At 38.4% G+C, this 24,055-nt stretch overlaps 1 protein-coding gene across 5 annotated transcripts in view; it reads right to left on the bottom strand.

The window, feature by feature from the left end:
• Nucleotides 1-23,354, bottom strand: part of LOC125235191 (glycogen synthase kinase-3 beta) — a 97,984-nt gene extending 74,630 nt beyond the window's left edge. For 2 of the 5 annotated variants that reach the window (XM_048141658.1, XM_048141659.1), the window contains exon 1: nucleotides 22,938-23,352. In XM_048141658.1, the coding sequence (XP_047997615.1) occupies nucleotides 22,938-23,043 (106 nt within the window). In that variant the 5' untranslated portion in view covers nucleotides 23,044-23,352. Of the gene's footprint in view, nucleotides 1-12,420; nucleotides 12,889-22,937 lie in introns of those variants that run through there. The other 3 variants (XM_048141657.1, XM_048141662.1, XM_048141660.1) reach the window with 3 other exon arrangements.
• Nucleotides 23,355-24,055: the final 701 nt, after the last annotated feature.

The following is a 24,055-nucleotide window of genomic DNA, read 5'->3' as shown; positions in this document are numbered from 1 at the left end:
GGAAACTGGGAAACTTGCACATTAAGGAGCTACGACAGCTAGGTTAGGGACTATGTTTAGATATTTTTGAGCACTGTGGCAGTTTACACCAGAGCAACATCTGATTGTGAAGTAAAAATTGAGTATGTTTCTTGAACGCCTTCCGCAGACTCCCCGTAATTTTTGTGTACGCTTTTCGGTTCAAAAGCTTTTTGACATGCGCACAGTTATATGATCATGAGCAGATGCTTAAAAGGATCCTACATTATTTCCCTTTTAAGAGCGTTATAACATTTCGGCGTCGGGCGAAATTAGGTATTTTACCCGCCGCGCGAGCCCAATATGCCGACCCTTTCTAGCACGTCTTATCACTCGCTCGCACTACAATAATGGACAAAACAGTCTTGATCCTTCCTATGGAATTTTGATAACAAGTATTAACAACCACAATCTACTATCTCGATATAAACTTTTGATTTCTAATAAACATTATTTTGTACGAAAAGACTAGAATATAGCGCAAAATAATATTAATTACGTTAAAATTTATTTAAAAATTTAAAGTAATAATTATAAACTGTGATCATATTTAAGTAGATCCCATCCCAAATGTTTGCTTTTGTTATATGATAAGTATTAGAGTAAAGTATATGTTAATATGATGATAAAATAAGTCAAATATAATTCTAATTACTTCAAGGTGGTACTCAGGGTCTGATGATGGAGCCAGATGGTGGTCACCTGTACCAATGAACCATGTAACTAAGCCACTTCGTGTTTAGGCTCGTTGGGTTCATCTCAACAAGACCTTTGACAAGAGGTGGTACTCAGGGTCTGATGATGGAGCCAGATGGTGGTCACCAGTACCAATGAACCATATGACTAAACCACTTCGTATTTGGGCTCATTGGGTTCGTCTCAACAAGACCTTTGACAAGAGGTGGTACACAGGGTCTGATGATGGAGCCAGATGGTGGTCACAGTACCAATGAACCATATGACTAAACCACTTCGTATTTGGGCTCATTGGGTTCGGCTCAACAAGACCTTTGACAAGAGGTGGTACTCAGGGTCTGATGATGGAGCCAGATGGTGATCACCAGTACCAATGAACCATATGACTAAAACACTTCGTGTTTAGGCTCAATGGGATCGTCTCAATAAGACCTTTGTCAAGAGCTGGTACTCAGGGTCTGATGATGGAGACAGATGGTGGTCACCAGTACCAATGAACCATATGACTAAACCACTTCGTGTTTAGGCTCATTGGGTGTCTCGACAAGAGCTTTGACAAGAGGTGTTACTCAGGGTCTGATGATGGAGAGATTGTGGTCACCAAAAATCAACTCGCATATTTGAATAACATAAAAAAACGAAGTGGTTCAGTTACATGGGTTTGTTGGTACCGGTGACCACCATCTGGCTCCAACATCAGACCCTCAGTACCACCTCTTGTCAAAGGTCTTATTAAGAAGAAGTAAGAACCCAATGAGCCTGATTACTAAATGGTTTAGTTACATGGATCACTGGTACTGGTGACCACCATCTGGCTCCATCATCAGACCCTGAGTACCACCTCTTGTCAAAGGTCTTATTGAGACGATCCCAATGAGCCTAAAGACGATGTGGTTTAGTCATATGGTTCATTGGTACTGGTAACCACCATCTGGGTCCATCATCAGACCCTGAGTACCACCTCTTGTCGAAGGTCTTGTTGAGACGATTTCAATGAGCCTACATACGAAGTGGTTTAGTTCCATGGTTCATTGGTACTGGTGACCACCATCTGGGTCCATCATCAGACCCTGAGTACCACCTCTTGTCGAAGGTCTTGTTGAGACGATTTCAATGAGCCTACATACGAAGTGGTTTAGTTCCATGGTTCATTGGTACTGGTGACCACCATCTGGCCCCATCATCAGACCCTGAGTACCACCTCTTGTTAAAGGTCTTATTGAGATGAACCCAATAAGGCTAAACACAAAGTGGTTTAGTCATATGGTTCATTGGTACTGATGACAACCATCTGTCTCCATCATCAGACCCTGAGTACCACCTCTTGTCAAAGGTCTTATTGAGACGATCCCATTGAGCCTAAATACGAAGTGGTTTAGTCATATGGTTCATTGGTACTGGTGACCACCATCTGGCTCCATCATCAGACCCTGAGTACCACCTCTTGTCAAAGGTCTTGTTGAGACGAACCCAACGAGCCTAAACACGAGGTCGTTTACTTACATGGTTCACTGGTACTGGTGACCACCTTCTGGCTCCATCATCAGATTCCGAGTACCACCTCTTGTCAAAGGTCTTATTGAGACGATCCCATTGAGCCTAAATACGAAGTGGTTTAGTCATATGGTTCATTGGTACTGGTGACCACCATCTGGCTCCATCATCAGACCCTGAGTACCACCTCTTGTCAAAGGTCTTGTTGAGACGAACCCAACGAGCCTAAACACGAAGTCGTTTACTTACATGGTTCACTGGTACTGGTGACCACCTTCTGGCTCCATCATCAGATCCCGAGTACCATCTTGATGTGTCTTATCATCTTGACCGTATTGTAATTTTCACATATTTATCATCATAACGTTGTAATACTTTAACATTCAAACATAACAAAATATTATAAAAGCTAATAATACTTATATCGTGACATGTTTCGTAATATAAGAAACCTAGGTCATTTAAAAGTGGAAATGGAAATGATGAATTTATAGATTTCGTTTTCCCCTTTAAAATAATATTATATTCCCACTTAAAGTTTATCTAGGCAATCAACGGAGCCGGCATTCAATGAGTTAATTGGTTCGTGGAAGCCGTAAACTAAACAGGGAGCTAATCTAACCTCATTGTCAATACAAGGATGAGATGCTTAACGGAAAACGAGACATACAATGGAAGCTATCTTGAAAATTATGCTTATGAAAAGCAATGTTAACATTGATAACGAAACAACTGTTTTTTCGGGTCAAGACTATTTCTTAGTTTTTATAACAATGAACAAAGGAATTTATTACTGGTTTGTATGTACCAAGCCCTACCTCGTTAGGAAATCCTTGCAAAGACGGAAAACTATATAAGTGAATGAACTGCTAAAACAAAGCAAATTCCATTCCAAACCAATTCTAATTTATTTAAAGGCTGCTGGCTTTTCGCACAAGAGGCAATGCCTTCTTTAATAATAACACACGAATATGATTAACGTACTGGGATATTTGTGTGAAAATTCTGGGCGAATTTCCAAAGGAGACCGTGTGACGTAAGTAGCGTGTTTACTCCCTATGTAACCACGCCACGTCACGCAATGAAAGCAAAGGCGTGACAATTCATCAGTCTCATCTATTGGCTTGTGGTGACCTATCGCGCGATCAGTATTAAGATGACCTTACGATTTGATAAAAAATGGTGTCGTAAGTCAGAATTATGTCACCAGCTACACGAGTACGTGGACCGTTATTGATGAATTAAATATAACCCTACAGAACTAGTAGGTGGAACCAGCTATTTTTGTACAGTTCTGAAGGGCGATTCTATGTAAAAGACGTGAGTGACGGGACGGGACAAAGAAAAGTTGATTCATGGAATGAATGCAATAAAAATTTAATTAAATATCTGGAGCACCAAGTTAGAAAGAAGGATGCCGCCAATACGATAAAACAAGGACGAAAATGTAGGTAGCCTTCACTTTGACATCAAAATGATGTCAATTTGAACAGTTGCTGATGCGTGTCGGTGCATTGGGCATTTTCGCGAGGACAATCACCAATAAAAATAATTTTAAGTAGGTAAATTTTATGTTTTTCCTACTCAGAATCATGAGCCCTTTCGATCTAGGACAAAAAACAAGAGACAAAAAAATGGTCCCAAAATTTTCTATTATTTTTGCATACTTTCCACTTTGTAACCGCTGTACAAAGTGTTTGAAAAATGGTAACGAAGTGGAAAAAATAAATTTGGGACGCTTTTTTCCGCCTAGTAGGATGAAAAGGACTCGTAATTCTGATTAGGAAAAACATTAAATTTACCTATTTTAGAAAAAAAAAATTGAATCTTTTTTCGCGAAAATGCCCCATTGCATTGAGGAAAAAGTTTCGAGTTCTGAAAGGATGCTGTAGATTTTAGATTCCACCATGCAATTTCGGTCTATAAGGGAGACCATAACATTACCAGGAATATATTACTAAGGCCCACTTGCACAAAATGGCACAATTTACTTAAGAGGGCATTCAACGAAAACGTCGTAATAATGTAAAATTGATAGTTTTAGTCGGCAAAATGCTACACTTTCCGTCATCTAAAAGACTTATTAAGTTCAGGATTCGATTAGGACATCTTCTTAACTTACATGTTGTGAGACTGGATTTTTAAAAACTAACTCACTTAAGTGACTAGTATGTACAATCTTAAACAATTAAAATATAAAAATTAAAACTAAAGTACCTTAAAAATTTAAATAAAACTAAATTAAAATATAATTATAAACTAATAAAAAGACCTCCGCAGCTGTACCGGGTGCAAAGGTGCCCATTAAACTTGCCGCATTGCCGCGTTGGATGGCAATGGACAACCTTTGCACCAGGTACGAGCCCGCACGAGCATCGGAGGTCCTTTCCCTCAGCTTAAGACCCAACTCCCGTATGAACGCTATGGCCTCTGACCCCCAACACCCCGTTGTCTCAAAGGCGAGGGGAACGAAATAATATTTCGCCTCAAGCGCAGAATATTTAGCTCTTTTTAGCAGAGCTGCAGATTCTGCAGCAGCGCCGGCTGCCTGTACCGTCCGGCTTAGGTGTGAGGCGGCGAAAGTGCTGACGCATGTGGCGTCCCACAGTAGGCACTTACCTTTCTGCCAAGGCACCAGGGTTAAGCCGTCAGGACGTTTTCCATCAGTTCTCACTTAATAAATTATGATTTTTTTTCTGGTGCATGTTTAGGAAAACCCGCGAAAAGTGCTGACTTAGTCCGTCTAATTTGTAAAATTTGGATAGTTTTGAATGCTTCAAGTGGTAAATTTGTATTATGTATATCCTGTACTACAATTATCTGAGACTACTTCTTTGTTACAAGGCTTTAGAATAGAGTAAATGAGGATATGATGAATCCAATTTGTTTCAGAAATCACCTCAGAATAAGTGTCAATTTCTTCGAAAACTTACGTGTTTTTGAAGTAGTTTTAATATAAAAATAATCTGCAACGCTTACTCAAACAGATTTTATGCAAAAGTTTTCTATTAATTGCAATTTAATATTTTTGACGATTTTTTAAAAATGCCTCCTTATTACCGGTTACGCGCGCTTGCGATGTCAGTACCGCGGCAGAGCTTGTAGAGGCAGGACGTATGTTAGTCCGCTCCGCACGCGGCTCGACGATCGCGAAGTTATTTTGTCATTGTGTGCGGCACCCGCCGTGTCCAAAACCGCACTTGTGTGCGTGTTTGGCTGTACTGTTGCATGTATACTGCGACCGAAAACTTTGATCCTTGGGTTGACGACTTTGGTAACTAACTAATTAACTTGACTAATATTTTTAGTAAGTATTATTTATTATTGAATATCATTTGAGGTTACTGACTCGTCTCAACAAAATCTTTGACAATAGATGGTACTCAGGATCTGATGATGAAGTCAGATGGTAGTCATGAGTTCTCATCAACCAGGTCTTGAAACCATTTCGTGTTTGGGCTCGTTTGATTCGCCTCAACAAGATCTTTGACAAGAGGTGATGGTACCCAGGATCTGATGATGAAGCCGGAAGGTAGTCATGAGTTCTCATCAACCAGGTCTTGAAACCATTTCGTGTTTGGGCTCGTTTGATTTGCCTCAACAAGATCTTTGACAAGAGGTGATGGTACCCAGGATCTGATGATGAAGCCGGAAGGTAGTCATGAGTTCTCATCAACCAGGTCTTGAAACCATTTCGTGTTTGGGCTCGTTTGGTTCGTCTCAACAAGATCTTTGACAAGAGATGGTACCCAGGATCTGATGATGAAGCTGGAAGGTAGTCAAGAGAATTCATCAACCAGGTCTTGAAACCACTCCGTGTTTGGGCTCGTTTGGTTCGTCTCAACAAGATCTTTGACAAGAGATGGTACCCAGGATCTGGTGGTGAAGCCGGAAGGTAGTCAAGAGTATTCAACAACCAGGTCTTGAAACTCTTCTGTGTTTGGGCTCGTTTGATACGTCTCAACAAGATCTTTGACAAGAGATGGTACCCAGGATCTGATGATGAAGCTGGAAGGTAGTCAAGAGTATTCCACGACCAGGTCTTGAAATCACTTCGTGTTTGGGTTCGTTTGATTCGTCTCAACAAGATCTTTGACAAGAGATGGTAATCACTCTTTTATACTCTGGCGCATCCACTGTCTCAGTGTGTCAACAGTCAACTAAAGCAGGTAGGCGTAGCGTAGAGTTGTATTTCCTTACAAAAAACCAATACATAGATGTGGACCTTCCTGTGCTCCATGCAATTAAAACAACATAATATTTAAAAACCGGCCGAGAGCGTGTCGGGTCACGCTCAGTGCCTACACTGAGCGTGGCCCGACACGCTCTCGGCCGGTTTTTAAAGCCGCGTTGGTAAATAGCCGCTCGGCTCTTCCGTAGTTTTCCATATTTTTCAAAAACTATAGAACCTATCAAGTTCAAAACAGTTTTCCTAGAAAGTTTATAAAGTTCTACTTTTGTGATTTTTAAATATTTTTTTAATATATGGTTAAAAAGTTAGAGGGGGGGGGGACACTTTTTTTTTCTTTAGGAGCGATTATTCGCGAAAATATTAATATTATCAAAAAACGATTTCAGTAATTCATTTTTAAATACCTATCCAACAATAAATCATACGTTAGGGTTGAAATGAAAAAAAATCACTCCCTACTTTACGTGTAGGGGGGTACCCTAATAAAACATTTTTTCCGCTTTTTATTTTTGCACTTTGTCGGCGTGACTGATATACATATTGGTACCAAATTTCAGCTCTCTACTAGTTCTAACGGTCACTGAGATTATCCGCGGACGGACGGACGGACGGAGGGACAGACAGACAGACATGGCGAAACTATAAGGGTTCCTAGTTGACTACGAAACCCTAAAAACACATTTTAAATATTAAACTTATATTGACCGGGATATAGACCGTGAATATAAGTCTAATGAAAATAACCGTGAATCATTCAAAACTCTTACATTTTAAATATAAAAAAAAACTACTTAAAATTAAAGAAAACCGATCTTAGTTCCATTATATACAGAGTGGGGCCTGTAACAAAGGCGAAGAATTGAACTGTAGGCTATTCTCCTTATACTGATCAACATTTATTCAGTGACTTTTAAAAATTATGAAGGCTTTAAATTTTTAATTTTTCATACAAAATAAATATTAGCTTCAATGTACGCCATTATTATTGTCATTGACGTTGTCTGTCACACTTTAGACTTAACAGAATTCGCAATACATTACCTCTTAGAAAAAACTTTCAAGGGTGATAAAAATCAAAATACAAGTTATTTTTAAAAGTCGCCGAACAAATGTTGATCAGTATAAGTGCGTTTTTACATTATCCGATCCGATATCGGATGTCGGACCGATATCCCATACATTACAGGCGCCATCTTGGATTTTTTCTATTGAAATGCTTCCGACATCCGATATCGGATCGGATAGTGTGAAAACGGCTTAAGGAGAATAGCCTAGAGTTCAATTCTTCGCCTTTGTTACAGGCCCCACTCTGTATATGTACCTAGAAAACATCATCATCTTCCTTGCGTTATCCCGGCATTTGCCACGGCTCATGGGAGCCTGCGGTCCACTTTGACAACTAATCCCAAGATTTGGCGTAGGCACTAGTTTTTACGAAAGCGACTGCCATCTGACCTTTCAACCCAAAGGGTAAACTAGACCTTATTGGAATAAGTCCGGTTTCCTCACGATGTTTTCCTTCACCGAAAAGAACCTAGAAAACATATCATATACAAAATAAAATAAAACTAAGAAAACGGATTATATTCATTATACGCGATATAATCTGATTCCATAAATTTATTTCATGAGTAACTATCGCGGTGACAGAAGACAATATTATATACACAATTTATTATATTATAAAAGTTTTTTAATTTATTTCTTCCAAGGCTACACACGTTTTAATAAAAAAAACTGTGATAAGTTTAATAATTAAACTAAAAGGTCAAGTATTTATGCACGAAATCATGTATGCAAATACATATGTAATATATGTATATGGTGGTGTTTTTACGCAAGTATCAATAATGGTTAGTCCGCAACGCCACTGACGGCGTGGCGGTACCGACCATGAATGCTATCCCTTTCGCTCTAGCCGCACGTAAGGTTGGTTCGAAGAGGATCGCACGCTATGTCTGTACCGCAGGCTACAATCGTTATGCTTCTGGTTATAGTGTGCGTCTGCACACAGGCGCACGCCAGCGCCGCCGGCGTCGAAATGCGAGCAAGCAGATTTTTTGAAAGCGCTCTTAACTCAGGGTTAGTGGGCTGTAATCTGTCAAATTCCATACAAAATACCATTTTCGGTGGTGCAAGTGGCCCTTAATCGGTTTAAGTCCTTGCCTATGCCCATATCCTTTAAAAGTCTTAAATGAATGGAAAGAATGAGTGAATTGCATAACTCACTGTGTTTATCGAAATTCTGTGTTAAGACTCATACAGTGATAATGTCATCCGTTGAGATCATTTCATTTGCGTCAGCTTTGGCATATCAATTTCGCCATGTAAGATGGGAACAGATAAAACCAAGACATCGACATCCACACTGCGACATTAGTAGTCGATATAAAAAACTGAAAGTAGGTCAAGCATCGCCTTTTCGATGATAACTCGGGCGATGTAAATAAAGCGGTTTTAAATGATTCTGTCGACGTTCTCCGCTCTGTCGCGTAGGACTCGTAGGAGTGCATTTTTAATGAACTTGCGGACTTTAATCGATATAACAAGAAACGGTATCTTAGCTTTACTTAGTTGAATCGATTGTAACTTTTTAGTAATATGTTCTAATCTGGGGGCACGGCAGTGCCCCTGTAAGTCGAGCAAAAAGAGGCACGGCCGTACCATCCTTTTCTCGAAGCATTTCAGACCATTTTCAACCCCCTGTTACTCCGTTCTGGATAAAACTAGAAGCCTCAATTTTCAGCACCCAAGTAGTCATTGTATAAACACGGTATATTCCAAATTCCATTAAATTTGAACCAATAGTTTAGGAATAATTACTAGCCAAAGTTTCTTAGTTTTGTCACTCACTGGCTGACTGACACACGATCATCAATGATAATAAGACACTTCTAGTACACTTGGAAGCTTCAAATTTAGAATACAATATGTGTTTAGTGTATAGATCACACAAAAATTAAGAAATGTTGCAATATCATTCCAGGTTTTTAGATACATCAACTGCATACATAACTTTGTAATCTTATATCAATATATGGGATTACCAAGTTATATTTGCAGTTGATTTGCAGTGAATACCTAAATCAGTGTACCTGTCTATGTAAAATAATAAATTTATACAGATGCCCGGTGTGGTGATGGGTTAAAAATCTCACAACCCCATTTCCTCACATGGAAGTCGTAGAAGTCAACTATGGGATATGGGTTCCATTGTGATGTGTGCGAATAGGCTGACATCCCTTTAATAATTAGCCAACGGTGGCACTGAAAAGTGTAGTTTCGTGTGCTCTGCCCACCCTGTTTGGGAATACATATCTGTGTAAACGAACTTTTCAAACAATCAGTTTTCCTACATCACCGACCGCAAAACTAACTTTGTAATCCCATATCAATATATAGGATTGCAAGGTATTAAAAGTTTATTAAATATTAAATTAAACACAAAACCATATGAACTAGTAATACCTAAAACAATAACATGAAAACTAAACTAAACCTATGAATAAAATTAAACCTATAGATAAAACTAAATAACAAACTAAAACTTACCTATAAAAATACCCCTGTTATAAAAAGAAAACCCCTTCTAATAGGTCGGACTGCGGCATGGACCCCATGACGCTGGCGGCGTTTCCTCTTTGTATCGCCAGTGAGATACGTTGACAGAGGTACGCAACTATTGCAAGGTTACATGTGCAGTAATTACAGTGAATAAATCAGTGTGTTGTAAAATGCAATTAAATAATACATACCTAAATAATATGTTCAAATGTGAAAAAAACTTGTATGTTTCGTTAAGTCGTTAATAGTAGGTACAGTCGAGATCATAAATATGTGTACATTTTTTCAACTAATTTGCAATGGGTTAAGGTGGAAGAATGTGTAGCTGATTAAGCGAAGAGCAAGTAGAGCGACCGCTCTAGGCGCCAAATCCTACGTAGCCGGCGTACATGTGAAAAAAAAATCAAATAAAAACTATTACTTAGATTGCGTGGGCGCGCACATATTCCAAAATAGCGAGAGGTGTCAGGAATTAATTCAGATATTGAAGTGATTGTGGAACGATGTAACAAAATGTCGCAGTGTACAACATTCATAAGGCGCTTGCTGCTGCTAAGGTGCCATGAAAGGAAGATTTTAGTCATTGACAAACCTTTGAAAGACAATATCTATTCTATTGAAATTGTATCAATTATGTGGTGTTGCCTTACATCAAATAAAGCTACGTAGTTACAAAGTTACGTCGTAATCCAAATAGTTAAAAAAATACAGTCCGAAGTGGAGTTCTCCATAAAGCTAAAGCCGCCAAAGGCGCAAAACGTCTCAGAGAGTCAAAGGAGCGTAAGCGTGATGATGAGCACACTAGGGAACCGAAGGGACCTACTGAAAAAAAAAAAACACCGAAATGGGCATGCTGACAGAGTTACTGGACCTATAAGTATATTTGGCCTATGAAAGCCAAGGGCTTTTATATAATCTCCCCCTTCCTCTCCACTAGCGGGTTGAGTCTTGATAAATTGAGTCAATAATAGGAAAAAAATTCGCGCTCGCTTCGTTCGCGTTTACTGGTTCCGCCAAATGTGTTTTATTTGTTGGATATAAAGAAATAAGTGCAAATGGTGAACAGAATGCGTTTTTTACTTACATACTTAGTCAAAATTTCGCGTTTGCTACGCTCACGTTCTTATTTAAAGACGGGTTTCTGACTCTGTTATGTCGTAGGTACATGAACACGATATCCCCTATCAGCCCCAGAGCCATATACCTATTATTAGGGCGTGTATGAGGAGGTTCAAATGTATAATGTATATTAAGCTTATAAATAGGAAAGAAGGAAAAAAGTTGGACTATCTACAGAGAGTCTACAAAAAGAAATGAGATCCCATCAAAAACAAAACTTGTAAAAACACCAAGTCTTCGCAACTCAGTTCTTCTGGCGTAAAAAGAGTTGAGATCCCTGTAATACCAAGTCGGTTAATTTATTCAGTCCCTACTTAAAGGACCTTCTGCCACAACTTATTACGTAGTTTACCTATAGCTAACCTAATAACATATTACTCATAGCGATCATATCAATATGAAAAATATTTCATGTATTAAAGAAAATGGACTGACTTGGCAATCGCATGAAACAATTTTGTCATCGGTGTAAGTAATATTTATGATAACTTATGAGATACATTGTATTGTCATGCGATTGCCAAGTCAGTCCATTTTCTTTAAAACTTGAAATATTTTTCATATTGTTATGATCGCTATGAGTAATATGTTATTAGGTTAGCTATAGGTAAACTACGTAATAACTTGTGGCAGAAGGTCCTTTAAGTAGGGACTGAATAAATTAACCGACTTGGTATTACAGGGATCTCAACTCTTTTTACGCCAGAAGAACTGAGTTGCGAAGACTTGGTGTTTTTACAAGTTTTGTTTTTGATGGGATATATCTTATCAACACCTGTCACAGATAGTTATATCTACTTAGTTTCTTATTGCCACTATTAAATGCTGCAGTAGAAACACATAAATAGGCAGGTTAGTAATATCAGTTGTCTTTTATTACAAATGACGTTTTTATTGTGTGTTATTCAAACGAATGCTATCAATTTATCACACACTGATAAGGAACTGTCATGTATTTTGTTGTTACGGTGTTACCGTTGTGTGTAAGTTAATATTCTTAGAATTATATGTAATAGTATATGTTTTTCAGCTTGTTCTGATAAATATACCAAATGGAATAATGCGCACTCAATAGTCAACGTAAAAAAAACAGTTAACATGCGTATTAACGTTGCATGACTTTTAGAAAGGCTATAACTGCTGACATTATAAGAGAAACATACTAACATGTGAGTCTATCTGTAGCGCATAAAAAATCTGCATCACATGCCACATGGGCTACGCAACCACTCAGCTGATTCAAAGATGGAGGCTGTTACGTTATGACTGTTATGAGAAAAACTATGTTAGGGGAAACAAGCCAATGTAATGTAAGCACATTCAAAGAATAAACGTACCATATCTTTTGACTAGTAGCGGTAAAGAGGACTTAGGCCGATCGTCAGGATCAGCATTGACAGTGTATATGCCGCGGCGTCGCAACATTGTATCTTAAAAAGACGCAAGGGACGCACAACACTAAGAGCATCAGCTCCGTTACTTTTTCAAACTCACTTTTCCACATCACAGTATAATTTTACGTTACACACAACACAGCATCACATCATGGCAGACCGACAGCACTGACGCGACGGATTGTTTTCAAAACGAGCACCGGATACTGGCGGCGAATAACCGAGGAAGTGGGTTAATGAACCAATCGGCAATTTTGCAACATGCACCGCCTGCGACCACGTCGCTCGACTGTGACCGGTGTTAAGCGAAAGGCGACTCGAAAACCGAGAGTGCCTTAGCGCGATTCTTCCGCGAATGGCGGATGGCGCGGTTACGCCGGCCGCGAGATAGCGAGATCGTCAACGCCACTGATAACGGGCGATAGCACCCACTCGTACCTACTCCGCGAAACAACTGAACGCCACTTCATCACTACGGGTAACTAATAACAAAAAATAAAACCGCCTTCAAAAAAAGCGTGTTACAAAACACGGAGAAACTAAAAAGCCAAAACTAATAAACCTTCGAATTCAGATTTCTTATCGGATTGCAATAATCTTAACATCCAAATTATAAACAAATCAATTATTTTTGTAGTCGGTACCAGACCTGTTCGTCGCCTTGCTATTTCCTGTTTGCCCCACCCAACCATACGCAGGCTGGCCCCGACTCCAAAAATAATTGATTTGTTTATAATTTGGATGTTTAGATTATTGCAATCCGATAAGAAATCTGAATTCGAAGGTTTATTATTTTTGGCTTTTTAGTTTCTCCGTGTTTTGTAACACGCTTTTTTTGAAGGCGGTTTTATTTTTTGTTAAAAAGTTAATTTATTTGTTGATTTTTAGTGGTTCCTAGTGATATTATATGTATCAGTCCGAATATGTGTACCTACAGTAGTGAAAGAATTATCCTTTAACTCCTAACCGTTGAGGAGTTGACCTTCCATCATCAGCTCAGCCACATAAAATTATTACCATTAGGCGTAAATACTGGTGTACCTTTGAAAAATACACTAAGAACATTACATGTGCCTATAACATTTGAAGAGTTCCCTCGATTTCTCCAAGATCCCATCACCAGACCCCGACTTGGTGCCAATGGGACCATCTCGGGGTTATACCCGTTCAATCAAAAAAAAAATTTTGAAAATCGGTCCACGATCCTCGGAGATATCGAGTAACATACATACAAAAAAAAAAACATTCAGTCGAATTGAGAACCTCCTCCTTTTTTGAAGTCGGTTAATAACTAAATTACTTAAAAACCCCACTACAATCCACATTCTTGACTGCAAATAGCATTTTGCATAGCGCGGAAGTAAAGCTAATTTAAATAACTTAAGTTATATGACTAGCGTTACGAGGTAATTTAATTTACTTTTCCCCTCACTAGCTCGGAAACACGTGTTTTGTCCTTTAACACCAGCGGGTAAAAACGCATTTTATCCACTAGTGGATAAAGTAATTTCACCTTGAATAAAGTCAAATTAACTGCTTTAAAATTTATAAAAGTAGGTGAATCTAGTAATAAAGATGATTTATGACCAGTGGAAGCAGTGATAAACGCATTTTTTGCGTTGTAGTTTCCTCGCTATAGTGAGGGGAAAAGTTTTGTGTTACACTCGGGTGCAAATGTATTTTACTTCTCGTGTGTTAAAAAACTCGCAAGTTCAGGATTCTATTCTCGAACCACTCGCTTCGCTCGTGGTTTAACTATAGAATCCTTTCACTTGCTCGTTTTTCAATTCTACACTCGGCGTTAAAATACAACTTTGCCCCCTATGTATTAAGACAAATAACTATTTTTCTAACCGCCACTTTAATTTCAACTATATAGGATTATGAAACGCTTATGAATATTGCGATTACTTGACACAAGCATACAAGGTAAATCTGCTGCAAGATTTGAAACCCCACCAATAGTAAAAAACCGGCCAAGTGCGAGTTGTACCCGCGCTGCAAGGGTTCCGTACGCTACAAGAAGGGCTTAAGGGCCTCCTTTTTTGAAGGCACTTAAGTAATTTTTGCAAATAATCGATATTTTGAACAATTTCTAAAAAAATAACCTGGAATTAATTTATATAAGAAAATTTGTAACTCCTTGCAGCAAAGTAGACCCCCTTGCATTCACACTTGTATGGTAGGGGGTCTCCTTTTCTCTGCAGCTGACTGTACAATTATGCAAAAGTATCATTCGGGTAAAAATGTTTCTGCGAAAGTTGGTATGCCAAATGTATTTCGGACAATCGATATTCTGCAAGATAAAGGGAACCCTTCAAAAAACTTTGATTATTATTTTCACTTTTACCTAAGGTAAGGAACCCTAAAAAGTCTAAATAACTTGATCAGGAACTTCCTTGCGTTAACTGTAAACGTCTTTAAGGAAACTGAAAGCGTCGAATGAGTCGATAAAAATGTAGGTTTTTCGTTTTTTTATTTTTTCTCAGGGAATTCAGGCAATCTGAGTTAACCACTAATTTAACAAGCCACTTCAGCAAACTTCATTAGTAAAGTAAGCTCATTAAGTCGTCCATTACACAAACGAGTAGGTATTAATGAATGCTGCTGCGTTCCATTTCGTAATACTTTTCTTTAATAAACTTTCATTAAAATTAATATAGTCGAACGTTTGCAGAAGAGTAACAATCTTTACTGCATGCCAAGGTTGCGTTCAGCGTTGCCAGCTCTAGGATTTTTTAGTAGATTTTAGAACCGATTGGTCTGAAAATATGATTTCCGCAACTGATGTTAACAGTTTTTAAAAATAATAGAGGGGTGTCTTACCATGTATAAAGTACACATAAGTAAAATGTTATTAATATGATACTTTTGATCTTGCGATAAATACAATCATAATCAAATTCAACGAATGTAAACCATATAAAAAGAAATCTGTAAGATAAAAAATGTATCAAAAGGTAATAAAGAGATTAAAAATTAAAATATAAAGAAATCCATACTAATATCATGGAAAGTGTGTGTCTGTTTGTTTGTCCGTCTTTCACGGCAAAACGGAGCGACGAATTGGCGTTATTTTTTCAGTGGAGATAGTTGAAGGGATGGAGAGTGACATAGGCTACTTTTTGTCTCTTTCTAACGCGAGCGAAGCCGCGGGCAAAAGCTAGTAAATTATAAATTAATACATAAAGGGTTATACATGTTTTAATTATGATTACGAACATAATTTTTTCATCAATATCAAGATTATTTTTAAAGTTTTGTTCTGGCAACACTGGCTGTTTTGCCGGGGGATTAAAAATGCAAACGCGCGTCCGTCGAGGTGTTTAACCGTGAAACGTACGCCTGATGAATTTTTTACGCGCTCCCGTCCGCAATGCTACATCGTGCATCGGTAGACAGCCAGCGAGACTCCTGACACAAATTCATAACTGGGTCATGCAAATTTAAGAAACTATAGCTCAAAAGGGGAACTCTTGCATGAACTTACTTGTGTGTTGACGTCCCATATTTGAAGCTCTGGTGTAAATTTTATCGCAGGCATTTTTTTAGTAAGGGAAAACTTTTTTTGGACAATGTTCATCCAAAAAATGTATTATTTATGATCATATATTACTAATTGGATTTGGATCGTAACTAATAGCGTGACAAAGGATGTACCGAAATATGTGGGTGTTTTAATACAAACACAACAATGAAATACCGTTATTCATGTAGCACTACGCATTAGACATTGTATTGTAGGTACCTAAAAGCACATTGACTGGTGACCCGTGAGAGATTCACGTAAAGTAAACATATCAATTTTCACATAAATCTGGTAATTTTCTCATTGCCTTCCATGGAGATGGTAAACAAGGTGTTTATCGCGCACCTAGCCGGATTTATGGCACGATAAATGTATCTCTTTTCAAAACCTTTTACTATTTGACTTCTGTTATTGCCATCCTTAACCCCAAATAGGTATATGTACTATATGTCATTTTAAATGTACGTAATAAGGTAGGCCTCTGCACACGAAGTAAAAGCAAACACTTGTTTCACTACCTATAAAAACAACAGAATAAAAAACATGTCTATTACCTAATTCAGTAAATTTAATGCTTAGATGTCTTAGCAGATGTGTACCTATTATTATATTACATATTGTTAAAACTGACATAATGCCGTCTATCAGTCTCTAGATGTCTTTGACGTCAATCGCCATTGTCAGTTTTGGAGGACTGAAAAAATATTGGCACTTGCGCTTTTACGTCAAGCTAACTGAAATGCGTGTAATTGAAGCAAGAGCATCGACAGACATGATGCCTTCAGCAGAATAGCTTGATTCTTGAATGTCAACCGAATACAGTCGGACCAAGGTAAGGGAACATACCCAAACTACGTGACCATATTTGTGCCGTTTTTTGCCACCTTGTAAAACAAATAAATATTAAAATAAATTACGTCAATGGCCCTGTCACACCATGTTATAATAACATTTATAACAGCCAGTGTGGGTTATTAAAATAGCCTAGGGCGTCCCATATTTTTGGTGGGTCTGTGCTAGGAGACTATTTCTTTGGTTTATTTCCCTTTATTCGTTTTAATTCTTTAGTTTATTATTATTTGTATGTCTAATTCTTAGAACAAATTAAATTATCCTCATAGAAAATAATTTAATTTGTATTTTAGTAGACACACTACTATTTTAATTATAAACTGAAATAAATGTCATATACAAAGAAAAAATGACCAAGGCCTCCAAGTGTCCAAAGCTGGATTTGTATGTCTTACCGTATCTCGGGACCATGGGGTCCCGGACTTTTGGGAGGCATGTGTGGGGCCGAAGCCAACAGCACAGAGGCCCTTTTAGACACATTAATCTAAAGGCAGGGGATACACGTGGCGGATACCATCCCCGAGCGCACAATATGATACATCCGGAGATGGTCCCCGCCAGGTGTAAAGACTATTTCAGTGCAGCACTTTTGTGCTGCGATGGGAACTAAGGTCATAGGCTATTGTTGTGCAAGTTGGATGGATTGGATAATGGTCTATGGGGGGAGACTATCGGACACCTGTCATGACAACTAGTCTCAGGATTGTACAAGACAGGTGGTGACTCGCCAACTCATTGAGTGGGCCCTGCAAAACGGCCGGCCGCACGCACGGTGCGACAACAGAGCAACACTTGAAGAGTGGCTGAAAGGTTGTCGAGAGGTGAGACTGCGGTAGCCAGATCCCGGTGATCCGTTCAGCAGGCCGCCGGCGTTATGACATTTTACACTTCCAACCTGGAGCATAGGTCCCGCTCTTGCGAATCCACTCTGGCCGGCCGGTTAAGGCAAGCGCAGAGGCGAGAGCCATATAAAAGGGCCCTCTGGAATAGGGATCCGCGGTGTCGCCACTCACCGTCAGCTCGCCACAAGCTGCCCCCGAAGGATATTTTTTTCTTCAGTCTTCTTCAAATAACTTTGAAATGCCGACAGAAAATAAAAAAAACTGCAAATTACTCAAAGGTGAATAACTCGCCTCTCGCACGAATATATTTTTTTTTCGTGCTAATTACATATAAAATAAATCAGTACTCAATCATTTACGTTAATTGGCCGACTTTCTAGCCTATAAACGGAAAATATTTTAGCAAATTTAATTCAGTTTTCCATCACTTGTGAATACACGCACAATCAGCGTTGATTGGTTGCGTGTTGTGTGTGTGTGTGTGTGTCGTGCAGTGCGAAGGTTTGTCGTGGGCGCGACGGAATGAATCCTTAATGTTATATGTAACCCAATTATTCTAAAAAGTTCAGCGAATCGAATTGTTAATGGACTATTCCGTTTTTTAAGTATATGTAGATTGCGAGTTATACACTAATATTAAATTTTTTATATTAAATGTCTCTGAAAAAGAAATTAAATCATGAAATGTTACTGTAGTTGTGTCTCGTAAGGTTAATATTAGAATGCAACGAATTTGTATGAACATGAACATTGTAAAATTATTATAAGAGAATAATTATATAATTATTATATAGAATTTAAGATCAATCACATTGGATATTTTTTAATAGACCGGGACATTACTTAACATTCTTACAAAATTAACTGTAAATTTTTAATTTAACATTGGGAGTATAAAAAAAATCAAGATAATAATACAATTATTATCTTATAGACCACTGCTTTTTATTGTAGCCCATGTCATGATATCAACCAGAAATAATGAACTTCTCTAAAAGACCTCTCTAACAGAGTCTACTAGTATCCATAATTAAAACTATATTATATATTTCGTCAGTCAGTCGTGTGCAATGCGCGCTGCAACGTAGACGCATTGATGTATTTAATATTTAAATATAAATTGTGAATTGGCGCGGCGCGGCCGCCGCTAGTAAATAGACACGATGGGTGATTCTCAGCAGAATAAACCTATTGTGAACGAGTTCCTCGCTTTTCTTCAACGCAAAAACAAGCTGGTACTGGAAGGAGCGATGGATGCGAAGACGGCTGTCCAGATGAATTCGCGTGCGTCCAGTTTCACCATCGATGACATCTGTGAAGCTAAGCAAGTGCTGTGCCAGTCCCTTGGGATTGCCGGCACCTATGTTCCACATCGACGAGGGGATGAAAACGGACAGAAGACCCTTGAAGATATAAAGAAAATCCTCAGGGAGAATCAAGACCGGATTCCGGAGTTCGTGGCGACGGCGTCGTGTATTCCGGAAAATCTCGACATTAGCAGCTTGTTTAAGGAAATCGAGGTCCTTAAAACAAGTTTAGCCGAAATGAGTAGCAAATTTGAAGCCAGCCTTATTACCATTGCTGATTTACGCAACGAAATAGCATGTTTGCGGAATGTCCCAACTCAGCCGGCCGCTTCAAATTTCGAACGTGACTCGCGACCTGACACACGTGTCAAGTCAGTTCGATTACCTGTTGACGCTGTAAAAAGTGTCGCAAGCGCCGCCCCGCCGCCCGCGCGCCCTCCGCGCGTGCAGCCGCCTGCCCCTTCGAGCTTACGTCAGCGTTCATACGCTAGCGTCACCGGCCGGCAGCCAGCAGCTGACGGGGTTAGCATTCCTTCTAAGAAATGTGAATCACGGGCTCTTTTTAAGGAGAAGTCCTCCCGCACCAATGTAGATACGGAGGGATTCACATTGGTGGAAAGGAAAAGCAAGGCGCGTAGGGCGCCTCGTAAGACTGTGAGTGGCACTGCGGATCCGGGTAATTCTGGTCTTCGGGTCGCCACACCAAGTAAGCCGCTCTACGTGTCTCGCCTGCATTACTCCGCCGTGGCCGACGAAGTGGTGGAGTACGTTCGCCGGAAGACTGGCTTCACGCTGAGGGTGCAGCAGCTGCAGTCGCGCCGCTACGTGCACTTCAGCTCGTTTGTTGTGCGCGTGCCGCGGCCGCTGCAGGACACCATCGCGAGTGCAGACTTCTGGCCGAAAGGTGTAGTCTTTCGACGGTTCCGGGGCAACCTGCCGAATTCTACGCCCGGACAGACGACGCAACGAAGCCTCGACGTTACGTTGTCACCTAAATCTAGATGACGTTTCTTACTTTTATGTGTTTATTTTTTATGCTCTTATGTATTTTTTTAGTTACTCAGTGCTTTGGTTTTTACTGTCATACTGTGTAACATATTTGAAATAAAAATAAATAAATAAATAAATAAATATTTTATTTACTACTAATTTTATATGCGGTATTTTTTTTGTCTGCTAGACGCATTTTTATTTTGAAGGTGTAAAAAGTTTTGAGTTGTAACTCCTAAATTTGCACTACAGATAGAATTATAAGACCAACTGCCAATGGTTCTTCAATCTTTTATCTCTATACGCAGGAACCCTATTTGGAAAATACTTAATACATACTTATTTTTTTATGAATTTTTTAAACATGGTCTAAAAACATACTTTTATCGTTTGTTTTCAGTGAAGGGTGTTACAGACCTGAAATCATCGTGTTTGGATTTACCTTTGACTTTTCTAAAAATTCGAGATTTTAATTTTGAACTAATTACAACAAAAGTTATGACCTAAACACCAGTTTTTGACCCTAAAATTGTTCAACATTGATGCCAAATATCACAGAAACAATGAGCTGTGAAGTAATTATGAGATACTGTTTTATTTAAAGATGATGCTGTTAATATGATAGGCTTTAGAAAGTATCATAATATCAATGGATTAAAATCAAAGGTTGGCGCAGGGAATGCCTAAGGGCTGATAGTCCTATTTTTCATCTATGCAGACTGTGATGAAATGTTCAGGTAATGTTTTTGTTGTTTTACAATAATATGTGTGATGATTACACACATGTTATGCCAATTTTAATAAAATCTTTTCAGAAAATTTATATTTAAATAAAAAAAGGCCAACAGTTGAATCACCTATCTGTCCCTAATGTAGGAAATAAATTAAAGCCAAGTTGAATATAAAGCAATGTACACAAATATCAACTTGATTGTTACTGGTCTCAAACAGATGGCTAAGACAGTCTAAATGTCAGCATTACGCATAGCAGACTGCATCTTATGCTATAGAAAGGACAATAGAAAAAAATCTAAACATATTTAGTCTAGTAAACTCTAAGAACAAATTAAACTATTTCAGAAAAAACCACTGGACACTTGGAGGCCTTGGTATTTTTTTCTTTGTATGACATTTATTCCAGTTGCATCAACCACATTTGACAGACACATCATCGTCACGCAGCAGACGCCTATGGAACTTTCCATACACTAAAATTTAATGAACGCTTTAACGGTGACAGGCGGTTTGATGCAACCGGCCCTTAGTCTAGTGTCTGCAAAAATGTTAATCAAATTGGTGCTATGGTAGAGTTAGAGGGAAGATTTAACAGAAAAATGTTGTATTGTTGATGTAACAGAAAAATGTTGTATACAAGTATCATAAATTGATCTAGATAGATGGTTAATGAAAATGAATTTGAAAAAGGTGTAATGTCTTCAGTACAATATTATTTACATTAGAAATCTTGATTTTCAATGTTTTATATTTATGAATTTCTTAAATAGGATATTGAATACATTGCTCTACAGACGAGTTGTCATTAATACTTAAACTTTAGAGCACACAATATTAATACAAATACCCCAGCATTTCCGATCTCCTTCCTTCCTTATCTGTGACTTAAACCAACATTAAATAAACTATAGCATGACAACATACTCCAAAAAGGATTTGAAATTTATTATATAGATGATATTCTAGGGCATTTTTTGAATTTTATGGAAACAGTGTATTATCCATATTCATATCATACATTTGAGTTCCCAACATGTTTATAAGCCAATGGTCATGAGAAATGTACATGGCTCTAAAACATTCCATGGAATTTTTTAAATTATAAAACTGATCTATTCGAGAAACACGCCAGAGCTAGATATATCATAGATAGGCTTGACATACGGATGTAGAACAAAAATAACAGTAGCAGGACCAGCCTTAATGCATTTTCATTACATAATTGCTCTTCTCATTGAATGGTAAAACAATTATCTAAATTGACCCTCCCAAACAAACAATTATCTAAATTGATCCCCAACCCTCAACAGAATGTCTTCAGATTTAAAAAAAACTTCTGCAAACACTTTCATCACAGCAAGACAAAATGATCATGCATCCAGTTCAAGCTTGTGAAACGTATATTATGATTTTTTTATGAATTATGAAATGGAACTCAAAATATATAATTCTTGTGTAGGTAAGCTTATATATATACATGAAAATCATCAAAATTGATTCTTTAAGAAGTATTTGAGATTACAAAAAGAATATTGCATAGGTATTTAAAACATGTTAAAATGAATACAGACATATTTAACCATAATTTACAATGTATGATTTGAAAATAAGTGAGCTAGGGGTATGCCATGGTATGTAATACCTATGCAGATATATCAGAGCCATACAGCTGTCAAATACATACTATATACAGGTATATACCATGCACTTAGTTACAGTCGTATAGGTACATATATCATTACAAAATATATAATGATATACTACTATTTAAATTACGTCATGAAGTAACCTCAAAGAGATAGTAAAATTACTAGTAATTAACCAAAAATTGCCTAGCAACTGCACAAAATGGACTCGACGGCCACCACCTAAAGCATTAAAGATGCGACGGAAATACATCTTCCCATATTGCAGAGATGTTATAAAATACTACGCACTTTTTAACTAAGTTATTTTGACGTGCTAACTGTCACGCCGAGGCATATGTGGCAGAATCGAACCACAGGCTGTGGCCATTTGTGATATGCTTCGGACATAAAACGCTCCAGATATTGATTATTTCTAATTACAGTAAGACAAAACTTTAATATTAAGATAAATTGTGGCAGTTTGCAGCCATATTTGAAATTGTCAGTATTCAGATACGTCACAGGCGTAGGAAATCACGATGGCCGACAAAAGAATGGTTAGGTAGAGGATACTTACTGCTGATTTTTACCCCTCCTAGGGGTTTTGGTGGTTGATTATCGAATGTCTTTCGAACGGATTTGCTGCCCTCGGCGAATGACGTGGTCCTAGGGCGTCCGCTCATTATTATAGGTATAAAATAAAAGTCTTTAGAATCCTGAACTTCATAGATACTTCACATTTCTCGTTACCACCCTTGCACTCGCACTGAACTCTCTCACTTTGCCGACGAAATACAGAGTTTTGGGTGTTACAGTCTAAACAATATCACTAAGATACAATTAAAATGAAAACAAGATTGTCTTATTAAGCTTTTACATTATCATTTTGTTGAATTTTCAAAATTTACAACACTAAGGTGAACGACAGATTTTTAGTTTCTTGATTTCTTCAGTCTTGTACTAGATCGGCTAGTTTCGGCGTTCACTCGGACGTTCGATCATTGAACGAAGATGACGTCACATGAAAGCTAGAGACTTGCAGCGCCATCTAGCATCGGTATTCTGCTAATTGTACTCCTATGATAAAGCAGTATATCTATTGTATGGTATTATAGGGCAAGTATACATTATTTAAGTAAATTTAAAATCTAGTTTGCACGATATCCATATTTTTTACTCTCAATTTGTGGAAACTAAACCTAATATTAATGTGATTCAAAAATATACCCTTGACCTTAAGTAAATGTCAAAAAAGCAAATATATTATTGGTTTTACGTTAATTTTAAAATCAAGTGTAGGTACTTGGCTACCGTTTCGTAGGAATAAAGCTAGGAACACACTACGCGGACGTCCGTCGTAAATCGACCGCGGACGGGAATCTGGACAATGGAAATACACATAACCGTGCAAACTATCGGTCGACGGACGCGGACGTGGCCTTGAGCGCACGGACGTCCGATCGAAATCTGGCTCTCTGGATGTTTTGTTCCGTGCACACTGATAGGTCGCGGTCGCGGTCGTTTTACGACGGACGTCCGCGTAGTGTGTTCCGAGCTTAAAGCTAGGAACACACTACGCGGACGTCCGTCGTAAATCGACCGCGGACGGGAATCTGGACAATGGAAATACACATAACCGTGCAAACTATCGGTCGACGGACGCGGACGTGGCCTTGAGCGCACGGACGTCCGATC

Source organism: Leguminivora glycinivorella, chromosome 17 (genome assembly GCF_023078275.1).
Source record: "Leguminivora glycinivorella isolate SPB_JAAS2020 chromosome 17, LegGlyc_1.1, whole genome shotgun sequence".
Taxonomy (NCBI): Eukaryota; Metazoa; Arthropoda; class Insecta; order Lepidoptera; family Tortricidae; genus Leguminivora; species Leguminivora glycinivorella.
Note: the sequence above shows the minus strand (reverse complement) of the source record. Positions and strands in the feature narration are given on the sequence as shown.